General features: G+C 41.0%; 1 protein-coding gene across 1 annotated transcript in view; it reads left to right on the top strand.

Annotated features, from left to right (window-relative positions):
* The window catches only part of ATP13A4 (ATPase 13A4), a 130,645-nt gene that overhangs the window by 40,936 nt on the left and 76,765 nt on the right, over nucleotides 1–12,944 (top strand). Inside the window, exon 3 of the mRNA XM_021692496.1 lies at nucleotides 9,222–9,368. Coding sequence (XP_021548171.1) covers nucleotides 9,222–9,368 — 147 coding nt within the window. The remainder of the gene's footprint in view (nucleotides 1–9,221; nucleotides 9,369–12,944) is intronic.

The following is a 12,944-nucleotide window of genomic DNA, read 5'->3' on the forward strand; positions in this document are numbered from 1 at the left end:
TTACTGAATTCCTGTATGAGTTTTAGCAGTTTTGGGGTGGAGTCTTTTGGGTTTTCCACATAAAGTATCATATCATCTGCAAAGAGTGAGAGTTTGACTTCTTCTTTGCCGATTTGGATGCTTTTTATTTCTTTTTGTTGTCTGATTGCTGAGGCTAGGGCTTCTAATACTATGTTGAATAGCAGTGGTGATAGTGGACATCCCTGCCCCGTTCCTGACCTTAGGGGGAAAGCTCTCAGTTTTTCCCCATTGAGAATGATATTTGCTGTGGGTTTTTCATAGATGGCTTTTATGATATTGAGGTATGTACCCTCTATCCCTATACCCTGAAGAGTTTTGATCAAGAAAGAATGCTATACTTTGTCAAATGCTTTTTTTGCATCTATTGAGAGGATCATATTGTTCTTGTTCTTTCTTTTATTAATGTATTGTATCACATTGAGTGATGTGCGGATGTTGAACCAACCTTGCAGCCCAGGGATAAATCCCACTTGGTCGTGGTGAATAATCCTTTTAATGTACTGTTGGATCCTATTGGCTAGTATTTTGGTGAGAATTTTTGCATCCATGTTCATCAAGGATATTGGTCTGTAATTCTCCTTTTTGATGGGGTCTTTGTCTGGTTTTGGGATCAAGGTAATGGTGGCCTCATAAAATGAGTTTGGAAGTTTTCCTTCCATTTCTATTTTTTGGAACAATTTCAGAAGAATAGGTATTAATTCCTCTTTAAGTGTTTGGTAGAATTCCCCTGGGAAGCCATCTGGCCCTGGGCTTTTGTTTGTTGGGAGATTTTTGCTGACTGCTTCAATTTCCTTAGTGGTTATAGGTCTGTTCAGGTTTTCTATTTCTTCCTGGTTCAGTTTTGGTAGTTGATACATCTCTAGGAATGCATCCATTTCTTCCAGGTTATCTAATTTGCTGGCATAGAGTTGCTCATAATACGTTCTTATAATTGTTTGTATTTCTTTGGTGTTGGTTGTGATCTCTCCTCTTTCATTCGTGATTTTGTTGATTTGGGTTATTTCTCTTTTCTTTTTGATAAGTATGGCCAGGGGTTTATCAATCTTGTTATTTCTTTCAAAGAACCAGCTCCTAGTTTCGTTGATCTGTTCTACTGTTCTTTTGGTTTTTATTTCATTGATTTCTGCCTGATCTTTATTATTTCTCTTCTCCTGCTGGGTTTAGGCTCTATTTGCTGTTCTTTCTCTAGTTCCTTTAGGTGTAGGGTTAGGTTGTGTATTGGAGACCTTTCTTGTTTCTTGAGAAAGGCTTGTATTGCTATATACTTTCCTCTTAGGACTGCCTTTGCTGCATCCCAAAGATTTGGAATAGTTGTGTTTTCATTTTCATTGGTTTCCATGAAGTTTTTAAATTCTTCTTTAATTTCCTGGTTGACCAATTCATTCTTTAGTTGGGTGCTCTTTAGCCTCCATATATTTGAGTTCTTTCCGACTTTCCTCTTGAGATTGAGTTCTAGTTTCAAAGCATTGTGGTCTGAAAATAGGCAGGGAATGATCCCAATCTTTTGCTACCGGTTGAGACCGGATTTATGACCTAGGATGTGATCGATCCTGGAGAATGTTCCATGGGCACTAGAGAAGAATGTGTATTCCGTTGCTTTGGGATGGAATGTTCTGAATATATCAGTGAAGTCCATTTGGTCCAGTGTGTCATTTAAAGTCTTCATTTCCTTGTTGATCTTTTGCTTAGATGATCTGTCCATTTCAGTGAAGGGGGTGTTAAAGTCCCCCACTATTATTGTATTGTTGTCGATGTGTTTCTTTGCTTTTGTTATTAATTGGCTTATATAATTGGCTGCTCCCATGTTAGGGGCAGAGATATTTACAATTGTTAGATCTTCTTGTTGGATAGACCCTTTAAGTAGGATATAGTGTCCTTCCTCATCTCTTATTACAGTCTTTGGTTTAAAATCAATTTGTCTGATATAAGGACTGCCACCCCAGCTTTCTTTTGGTGTCCATTAGCATGGTAAATGGTTTTCCACCCCCTCACTTTCAATCTGGGGGTGTCTTTGGGTCTAAAATGAGTCTCTTGCAGACAGCATATCAATGGGTCTTGTTTTTTAATCCAATCTGATAGCCTGTGTCTTTTTATTGGGGCACTGAGCCCATTTACATTCAGGGTAACTATTGAAAGATAGGAATTTAGTGCCATTGTATTGCCTGTAAGGTGACTGTTACTGTATACTGTCTGTGTTCCTTTCTGGTCTATGTTGCTTTTAGGCTCTCTCTTTGCTTAGAGGACCCCTTTCAAGATTTCTTGTAGGGCTGGTTTTGTGTTTGCAAATTCCTTTAGTTTTTGTTTGTCCTGGAAGCTTTTTATCTCTCCTTCAATTTTCAATGACAGCCTAGCTGGATATAGTATTCTTGGCTGCATATTTTTCTCATTTAGTGCTCTGAATATATCCTGCCAGTCCTTTCTGGCCTGCCAGGTCTTTGTGGATAGGTCTGTTGCCAATCTAATGTTTCTACCAATGTAGGTTACATATCTCTTCTCCCGAGCTGCTTTCAGGATTTTCTCTCTGTCTCTGAGATTCGTACGTTTTACTATTAGATGTCAGGGTGTTGACCTATTTTTATTGATTTTGAGAGGGGTTCTCTGTACCTCCTGGATTTTGATGCCTGTTTCCTTCCCCAAATTAGGGAAGTTCTCTGCTATAATTTGCTCCAATATACCTTCTGCCCCTCTCTCTCTTTCTTCTTCTTCTGGGATCCCAATTATTCTAATGTGGTTTTGTCTTATGGTATCACTTATCTCTCAAATTCTGCCCTCGTGATCCAGTAGTTGTTTATCTCTCTTTTTCTCACCTTCTTTATTTTCCATCATTTGGTCTTCTATATCATTGATTCTCTCTTCTGCCTCATTTAACCTAGCAGTTAGCGCCCCCATATTTGATTGCACCTCATTAATAGCCTTTTTGATTTCGACTTGGTTAGATTTTAGTTCTTTTACTTCTCCAGAAAGGGTTTCTCTATAACTTCCATGCTTTTCTCAAGCCCAGCTAGTATCTTTAAAGTGATGATTCTGAACTCTAGATCTGACATTGTACTAATGTCCGTATTGAGTAGGTCCCTGGCAGTTGGTACTACCTCTTGTTCTTTTTGTTGAGGTGATTTTTTCCATCTTGTCATTTTGTCCAGAGGAGAATAGATTATTGAGAGAACAAAATGCTAACAGGGTAACAATGTTACCAGAAAATATACTCTAAACAAATCAGAAAAGACCTGAAGCAGTGGGGGAAAAGAAAGGGAAGGAGAGAAAAAAGAAAAAGAAAAAAAAAAAGAAAAAGATAAAGATAAAAACAAACAAAAACAGAACAAAACAAAAAAAAACAGAATGTGATCAAATATGATCAGGCTGGTATATAGATCAGTGCCACACACTAGATTTTGGGTGTATTTTGGTGTTAGAAGAAAGTGCCTCCCAAAATTTTAAAGAAAGAAAAACTTATATATGTACAAAAATAAGGGTTGATATGATGAAGGGATGGAATATGATTGTAAAGATGGAAATTATAAAAAATTTTATAAAAGGAATTGATAGGAAGTTGTTTGAAAAAAGAAAGAAGAGGATTTAAAAAAAAGGAAAAAAAAAGGGAGAGAATGTGATCAGGCAGGGGAGTAGAAAAAAAACCATACACTAGAGATTTAGGGTATATTTTGATCTGTTAGAAGAAACTATCTTAAAATTTTAAAGAGAGAACAACTTATATATATATGCCAAAAATACGGGTAACTACTATGAAGGGATAGAATATGACTCTACAAATGAAAAATAAAAATGAAAAATAAAAATTTTTTTTTTAAAAAAAGGGATTGATAAGATGTTGGTTGAAAAAGGGAAAAAGAAAAATTCCAAAAAAAAAAAAAGACAGTTAAAAAAAAATTAACTTTGAAAGACTAAAGAATCATGGTAAAAAAGCCATGAATTCTATGTGCAGTATTCCCCTAGCGCTGGAGTTCTGCCGTTCTCATTGATCAGTAAACTTGGTCTTGGCTGGCTGTTCTTGCTGATCTTCTGGGGGAGGGGCTTGTTGCCGTGGTTCCCAAATGTCTCTGCTGGAGGCGGAATTGCCCTGCCCTTGCCCAGTCCTGGCTAAGTAATCTGCTCGGGTTTGCTCTCTGGGGCTTTTGTTCCCTGCGAGCTTTCCGTACAGCTTTGGAGGCGGAGAGTGAAAATGGCGGCCTCCCAATCTCCGCCCCGGAGGAGCCGAGAACTCGGGGCCCCGCTTCTAAGTGAGCCCCCAGAGAAAAGCCGTCAGTCACTCCTGTCTCCTCGGTCTCCAGCCGCACTCCGTGCTCACCTGGCCTGTGACCGCGCGTTTCTGTCTCTGGCACCCGACCCCGGGTGGAGTCTCCAAACCCAGCAGATCCCTGCGGCGCACTCCCGCACGGCTCCTCCCGGGGGAGGAAGGTGAGTCTCCCCGGATCTGCCGCTTGTTGGGTCCCTGCTGGAGGAGCAGTGGCCCTACTGTGCCGCGGATCACGGTTGATGGCAACCCCGAGCTGAGAGCCCGCGCCTGGGCTCCGTCTCTGCAGCTGGCTTCCCCGCTCCGATACCTGGGAGCTGTGCCGCACTCAGGCACCCCCGGTCTTTCTGTGACCCGTGGGTCCTGAGACCACACTGTCCTGCAAGGGTTCCACCCCCAGTTTAGCCACCGGAGTGACGTCCCTCAGCGGAGCAGACTCTAAAAGTTCCGATTTTGTGCTCCGCGGCTCTATCACTTGCCAGAAGCAGCCGATGGAGGGCCCCTTCCCCGCCGTCTATCCTCCCGAATATCGCCTCAGATTCACTTCTCCGCACATCCTACCTTCCAGAAAGTGGTCGCTTTTCTGATGAGAGAGTTGTTGCTCTTCTTTTCTTCGATCTCCTGTTGAGTTTGTAGGTGTTCAGAATGGTTTGATCCCTATCCAGCTGAATTCCTGAGAGGAGAAGAAATCCAGGTCTCCTACTCCTCCACCATCTTGCTCTGCCCCCAAACCCTGGGTTACTTTTCTTCTTAAGGCAAACTCAGAAGTGTATTTTGTGTAGCAAACTCCTACACAAGGAGGTCAGTCACTACTCTAAAATTCCCACAGATAAGACAGGCATTACAAAAAGTTGTAAGAAGATAAGCAAGGCCACTCACTATATGCCAATATATAAGTTAGCCTGGCATTTCAAAGTTCAGAAATTGCAAGGCCACAGGAAATAAAAAATGCCCAGGTTCCCTCCACCCTTTTCTGTCCAGGTCAAACAACGTTCCCCTGTGTACATTCAGTTCTTTGAAATGCACTCTTGGATTATTTTAAATTCTACTCTTAGAATTCAGGGACTGAGCTGGTTAATTCTCTTGATAAAAAGAAGGTAAAGCCTCCTCAGTGAGACTTGAGTTGTTAAATGTCTAGATTTGCCAAGCAAACAGTGTGGATTATTTGCATTACAAAGCAGTTATTTAAAGTGGTAGCTCCTCTGGTGCACTTAAGTCTCTTATGGATCATTAACTGCTTGAGAGAGCTGGGAAACAGTGAAGTGAAATAGCCATTTCCAGGTAAAACTGCTTCTTTTTCAGAAAGGAAAAATAAATAGAAAGACTCTCAGAGACTCTCACATTTCCTCAAAGGGAGTTCCTACTTACAGAAAGATCTCAGGAACAACATAATGTAAAAAATAAGGCACAGAGCCATAGGCCAACGAGCATCTGTTGCACTCAGCTACAGGTCAGACCTTGGACCAGGTGCATTATGTATTATTGCATTTAATGCTTCAAGCATCCATGAAATATGGTATTCTCATCCCCACTTGCTGGATGCAAAGTAGGCTCAGAGAGTTGCAATGATTTTCAAGATGGTTTAGAGCTGAGATGTGCTCAGGAAGGGGCCTGTGCTTTTTCCATGTTGGACAACACCAAACCAAAAACTGGGAGAAGCTGATGGTGCTATCTGGAGTGCCCACCTCACACAGACACACTTTTCCCTCCATTTCTTTGCCTGCTTTTTTTTTTCTTAAAAAGTTGGATAAATTTCTTAATGAATGATTTTACAGAGGGTTTAACATGGCAGTACGCAAGAGGAAAATCAGTATTATTACCCACTCTAAGAAAAATGGTTGTCTCATATGGTATCTTTACTTACCTGTAGAATTATAGTTTGCATTATATCGGTGGCCCAGGTGGCTCAGTAGGTTAAGCGTTGGACACTTGACACTTGATTTCAGCTCAGGTCATGATTTCAGGGTGGTGAGACTGAGCCTGGAGTCAGACTCCCTCTTCTATTCTCCCCACTCCACCCCCCCCCACACCCATGCTCTCTCTCTTTCAAAAAAAAAAAAAAGATTTATACTTTCCATTATATAGAATTATGGGTTATAGGGTTTGGGGGTAAGGGGGATGGTAAGAAATAAACTTAAAGGCAAATATATCCAAACACCTTTGATTTCATTATGACAGTTTATGTAATAAGATGGAGGCATATAGATGAATTTTGGTCTCCTACTTACCTAGACTTAAGGCATGCAGTTAGTGCATTAGATTAATGCTGGCCTGGGAAAGCTTGGGAGTTCCAGTGTTCCACTTCACCATTCCCTTTTTAGGCATTATAATCTAGAGGTCTATTTGCTGTCACACAGGGCCAAAGGGTGACAGCTTAGTTTTAGGAATTGGATTCTCTGCTGTCAAGAGAGAAGAGATTGTGAGAAACTGGAGGCTATTTGTTACATGGTGCAGATTTCATGGTAATTTTCATACATGAGCCAAAAACCATGGACAACTTGTTTGAAACAAAGAGGAAGGAGCCAAGATTTGGAGTGGGAAGACCTGGCTTCAGGTCTCAGTTCTGGCCTTTCTACCCATACCAGACTGGCCTGGTTTGAGTCTCCCTGATGGAGTACATGGAACAGAAATGCTAAATCAATGTTAACTATTTCTTCTTATTATTAGATATTCAAACAAAACCCCCTCACAACCACACACCCTTTGACCCACCTGAGGTGGTCAAAGGCAAAGCCATATAGTGCTGAAATATGTCAACGTCAAGTTGTGTCTTATGGAGTTGTTACGTATCCGGCAATACCTAGAACATGTCCACCAGTTCAGTGGCTCAGTCATTAGAAATTTAGCCATCTTCAGTTATTTTTATGCTCTGAAGGTAACTCCATGCAAATCTGGTTTAATTTGATTTAGTTATATATATATATATTTTTTCTTTTTTAAAATGAGAGTAATAGCCAAGTTTACTGGTTTTTAGAATTAATGCATTAACTTTCAAATTTCTACTGTTTTCCCCCTTCTGTTCTTCTGTTCCCTCCCTTCTCCTTCCCTTTCCTTCTGTCCCTTCCTTGTCCCCGCTTCAATCCCCACACCCTTTGCTTTGCTTTCCCCTCTTTCCCCTCCACCCTACCTCTCTGTCTCTCTCTGGTTTGCCCTCTGTCTGTCTCTCAGAAGCTGTGTTAGGCCAGGCTGAGCACAGATACCCATCAGATGCAGTCCCTACCCACAGTCCAAGAGGAGTGATAAGGTGACAGGTAAAGGTTCAAGTACCCTGATAGTTCAGGGGAAAGAGAAATTAGAGAGTTTCCCATGATGTGAACTTTGAGCTGGGCCCTAAAGAATGGTTAGGCTAGCCATATGAAGGCTTAAAGAGAGTAAAGAAGGACATGTATTCCAGGCTAAGGAAGCCGAAGGAGCAAAGCCATGGAAGTGGACTTCTCTTGAGGAGACTCAATGTAAGAGATTAGCTCCAACAACGAGTGTATCTTCTCCTCTCTGACCTTTTGCAGCATCAGCTGGGACATGCTTCCCAGCAAATGTGGGTTTGGTGGAGATAATTCCCAGCTCTGACCTACATTCTTTAGGCATCAAATTGTTTCCCAGACTGGACTTCCCTTGCCATCCTTCCTAGCTCCTGAAGTGTCCCAGTCATCCTAGTGGATTTTATGCATAGCATTAACCCATTCAGATAATAACCACAGTTATTACCATGTCTGTCTCTGAGGTACCATTGTGGTGCCTGTTACTCAATCCAGTGCTGCTCACTCTAGTTTTATTCTGTGATGAAGTCAGCAGTGAACTTCAAAGGAAGAGGCTTCAGTTAGGCTCATGCAGGAAGGTACCTCCTTCAATCCTACCTGTGCTAAACTCTTGACAGTTACCTCTGGGCACCTTCAAACCATGCATTCAGTCATGGACAAACATCCATTCATTCACTCTCACTGGGCAGGTCACAGTTCTCCACATGGATAGGGATATAAGGGACAATAGAACATGGTTCCTACCTTCCAGATGGTCTAGATGAACTAAGAGAATACAAAGAAGAAAGTGATTAGGATGGAACTGGAGAGGATTATGCTAAGTGAAATAAGTCAAGCAGGGAAAGACAATTATCATACGGTTTCACTCATATGTGGAACATAAGGAATAGCATGGAGGACCACAGGAAAAGGGAGGGAAAACTGAATGGGAAGAAATCAGAGAGGGAGACAAACAAATGAGAGACTCTGGACTCTGGGAAACAAACTGAGGGTTATAGAAAGGAGGGGGGTGGGGGGATGGTGTAACCAGGTGATAGTATTAAGGAGGGCAAGTGATGTGATGAACACTGGGTGTTATATGCAACTAATGAATCATTGAACACTACATCAAAAACTAATGATGTACTATATGTTGGCTAACTGAACATAATAATAAAAAAAAAAGTGGGGGAGGTTGGGATCTTTAGGAGTGAGGATAGTGATATTCCCACCACCCCGCCCCGCACTCCTTCCCCCCCCCCCCCGAGATAGTGTTACAGGAATTGAATTAAGCCTGGAAACCCTGGGATGGTTTGATTGATCTGGCTTCCCCATCCTCAGAGACCAGAAGAAACCCTTTGGAGTGCTTGCTTGTTTGCCTTTTTTTTCCTGTGAAATTTTGCATCTGGCTGTGGCCTCATGGCTTGGAGAGTAATAGGGAAAACTAGCTCTTTTCTGAGAATCTACCTCCCTGCCTTGAATTTTGTTATATGTGCCATTGACTTATATTCACATCCAGATTCCTCAATAAATGATGACAGGCTTTTTCCTTCAAGGCTTTATATCTACTAGTGTTCAAGGGCGTGTAATTTTGTGTAGAATGTTTATTAACTCCATAAACTTACAGGATTATATTAAAATGATGTTTCCTAAGTTGGATTTTAGCCTGATGACTTCTCTTAACTTCATGGGGGTTTTGGTGTCTATTTCCTCAGGATGAATTCCAAACTTACTCATGGAAAAAGGTAATGTGGATCTACCTGTCATCATTAAACAGAGAGTTTGGTGTCACTCCTGACCACACTCTCATTACAGATGAGGAGTACATCATAAATAGAGCCATCAGAAAGCCAGACCTAAAGGTAAGTAAATCATGGTAACTGCTGATTCTAGAGAAATGTAATTTTTCTCCCACAGAATGTAAGTTTAGATCCTCCACCATGCCAATCCTCTACAGTATACATAGAACCTTATGAAGAATATGTACTTTGGAGCTAGACAGAGCTGAGTTCAAATCTCAGCTTCATCCTTTTAAACTGGACAGCCTTGGATCTGTTACTAAACTCTGCTGAGCCCGTTTCTTCATGTATAAAATGATGATGATAATGCCTACCTCTAATGTTCATTGATGACATTCAATAAGTTAAGAAATACAAAGATCAATACGGTGCCAGGTACATAGTAGATTCTCAGTACACATTAGCTCTTAGTACCATCAGGCCCTGTATGATAACCTATGAAACATATGAAACAGTAAGCCTGGGTGGCTCAGTCATTAAGCGTCTGCCTTCGGCTCAGGTCATGATCCCAGGGTCCTGGGATCAAGCCCCACATCAGGCTCCCTGCTCAGCAGGAAGCCTGCTTCTCCCTCCCCCACTCCCCCTGCTTGTGTTCCCTTTCTTGCTGTGTCTCTCTCTGTCAGATAAATAAAATCTTAAAAAAAAAAAAAGAATCACCCAGAAACATCCCAGGGGCTTTGCTTATGTCTGCAAAATGACCTTATTTTGAATTCTGTCATTCAAATGTATTTGGGTTACTCCCTCTTCTCCATATTAAATTAATACTACTTAGATTATGACTAGCTAACATTCATATTAAAGACATATTTTATAAGACAGACTTTTCTCTTAAATTTATGTGTGTGTAGACAGCTAATGAGCTCAAGGTCAATTTTTAAAAATAATAAAAGTCAGTTGCTGAGTTTCTCTATTGTCAATTGTTATCACCCAATTGTCTTAACTGCCCAAACAAACAAAAACAAAAGAGGTCAAACACCTTCAACTAGCAGATTGCATAATCTGTCAGGTGGTTATTCACCTGGAAAAGTAGGCATCCCAAATCAATTTTATGGACCTAAGATTATTATTGACCTCCACCTTCTTTAATTGCGTCAAACAAATAAATGGACAACAAGATGAAGAAATGTTCAAATAAACAAAATGTAAAGAAGGGGCAGAAGTCGAAATGGAAAGCTCTGGCACCAGGCTTGATATCCTCATTTACCACATATGGCTTAGAGAGTTTGGCTAATCGCTGCCTCTCTGAGCCTTGAGCTTCTCATTTATAAAATGAGAGCAATAACTCCTTCTGTGCCTATTTCTCACGCCGTTGTAAACCTGAGATGAGAAGGTGGACATTGAGGTGATTGGTGAACTGTGCTGAACTACATTCATAAAGGACAGAGACTTCCATTGACATTGGAGGAGGTTCCACAGGCTCAGCCATGACAATACTGACGGTGATGGTGAGGAGAGCAACAGTACCAACATGACAACCATTTAGGCCCTTCAGGGAGAGTTTGGAGACCTGCAGCAAAAGAGCTCTGTCAGGTTTACAAATGCAGGCTAAGAGGAGACTCTAAGGATCATTTTGGGATCACAGGCAAAAGGAAAACCCAGTGCTTAACCTGTTAAACAGGATGCTCTCACAACGTGTTCCAACAAGAAATGAGCAGCAGGAAGCCTGGGGAGGGGCAAGCTTCTGAGCAGAAAGATGAAAATCACCCCACCTCATACCCCTGATGTCCTAATTACTATTTCCTGGTCTGAAGTTCTGGGAAATGGGCAAATAAACTCCACCCCATGCAAATATTTTACTTCACATCTTACTGGAATCTAGAGCCTCTGAAGGGGATGAGGGAGGCAGAGAAACTCCAGGCAGAGATGACTCCTGCTAGGGGAATGTTAAAGATATTTGAAAGGTCTATGATGGGGGATCATTCTTCTCATTCTGTGAGGATTGGCCTCAAGAAATTATCAGGAGATAATGGAACTTTCTATTTTCTGGCCTGAGGTAAAATTTACCAGCAACCTCTATTCCCTGTTATTGCTGCCTTCACCTGCTGATGTTCTGGTCTATTATGTTTTATCAGCTTCTCAGTCTCAGTCTGAGCTTTCACATCCTCTGGATTTAGGCTCCCTAATGGAGCAGGGGCCTCACATTCTCCCACAGCTTGCCCTTTAAAAATGTTCTAACTCAGATTTTTGAACCTATGGAATTAATAAAGGAGGCAACCCTCACTTTCTACAGCTTGAATCCTGGCAGTGATGGGATTTTTCAGACCTTCTTCTGAGACTGTCTTGAACATTATATCCTTTGAGAGACTGGACTTTGGAGCCAGATGGGTTTGAGTTCAAATTCAACCCCTGCTTCTTAATAGGTGTGATCTTGACTTAATCAAAATGAACTTCAGGGATGAAGGATGAAGTGAAGGTGAAAATAATACTTGTCCTGCCAGAGGATGATGAAAAAGACTAAAGAGAATGTGTGAAAAGCCCTCAAGTCCTCAACAGACAGTAGCTGTGAGTACAGTCCAGCTCAGCTTGCAGAATTACAGGGACTGAACAGGAAAGGCAGGTGTGAGGCAGGAAGCGTGAGGTCCCAACGTGGTCCATGACTGCCTTCACACACTCTTTCCTTACTCCAACTTGAAGCTTGTGAAGGAAGAATCGCTCCCAGCAGCAGTGCACTCCAATTTTATATATTGAAAATCAATTGGAAAATAGGATTTATTTTTTTAAAGTTATTTTGCAACCAGTCTTGCTGAAATAAATCCATTCTGTAAAATAAAACATACAGTATTTAACACTCTTACCGGGTAACTCTGAATGTCTGTGTGTGTGTGTGTGTGTGTGTGCACATCCTTGTGCACACACATATATTTATTGAACAGTGTTAAGATTCATTTACTGTAACCCAGGTCTTGAAGCTTAGGGATTTAACCTCTATTTCTAGTTGTCATGTGGTTGTACAAAGCATTCATTCACTTATTTACTAAATAATGTGTCGAACACTTACTATGTTTCAGCTCTATGCTCTTCCCAGTTCTAGAATTTATCTAATGATTATACGGACTATACTATTCATGGGTATAGAACGTACTCAGAAGAGCTGCGGTGGAAATTAGAGATAATCTGCTCAATTACCTCAATTTATGCATGGGGAAACTAAGGTGTAGAAAAATTTACTTGAATTTCTCAAGGACACAATTATCAGAGTAGCTATAAAAAGAAGAACACAGTTTCTCAACTTTGGCCACACATTAGAACTATCTGAGGAAAATTTAAGAATATTTAAATTGCAAACCAGACAAATGAAATCAGAATCTCTTGGGGGTGGAACCCAGACATTAGTATTTTTTAAAGCTTCCTGGTTAATTCCAGTGGGCAAAATGAGGTTATAAGCATTGCTCCATAACAGTATCACAGTCTCACTGTATCTCTTTGTGCTCAGTTACATCACCAGTTGATGGAAATTCAGATTTGCATATAAAGTTGCTTAAAGAAATTCAGAAAAAAGAATGCCTAATTGCCATCAGCATTAATCTTATCTTTCCTTTTCACTGCCTGCAGCCTCAGACCCTCACTTCCTGGAGCACGTTTTCTTTCTTTCTTTCTTTCTTTCTTTCTTTCTTTCTTTCTTTCTTTCTTTCTTTCTTT

This window comes from Neomonachus schauinslandi, chromosome 1, assembly GCF_002201575.2.
Source record: "Neomonachus schauinslandi chromosome 1, ASM220157v2, whole genome shotgun sequence".
Lineage (NCBI taxonomy): Eukaryota > Metazoa > Chordata > Mammalia > Carnivora > Phocidae > Neomonachus > Neomonachus schauinslandi.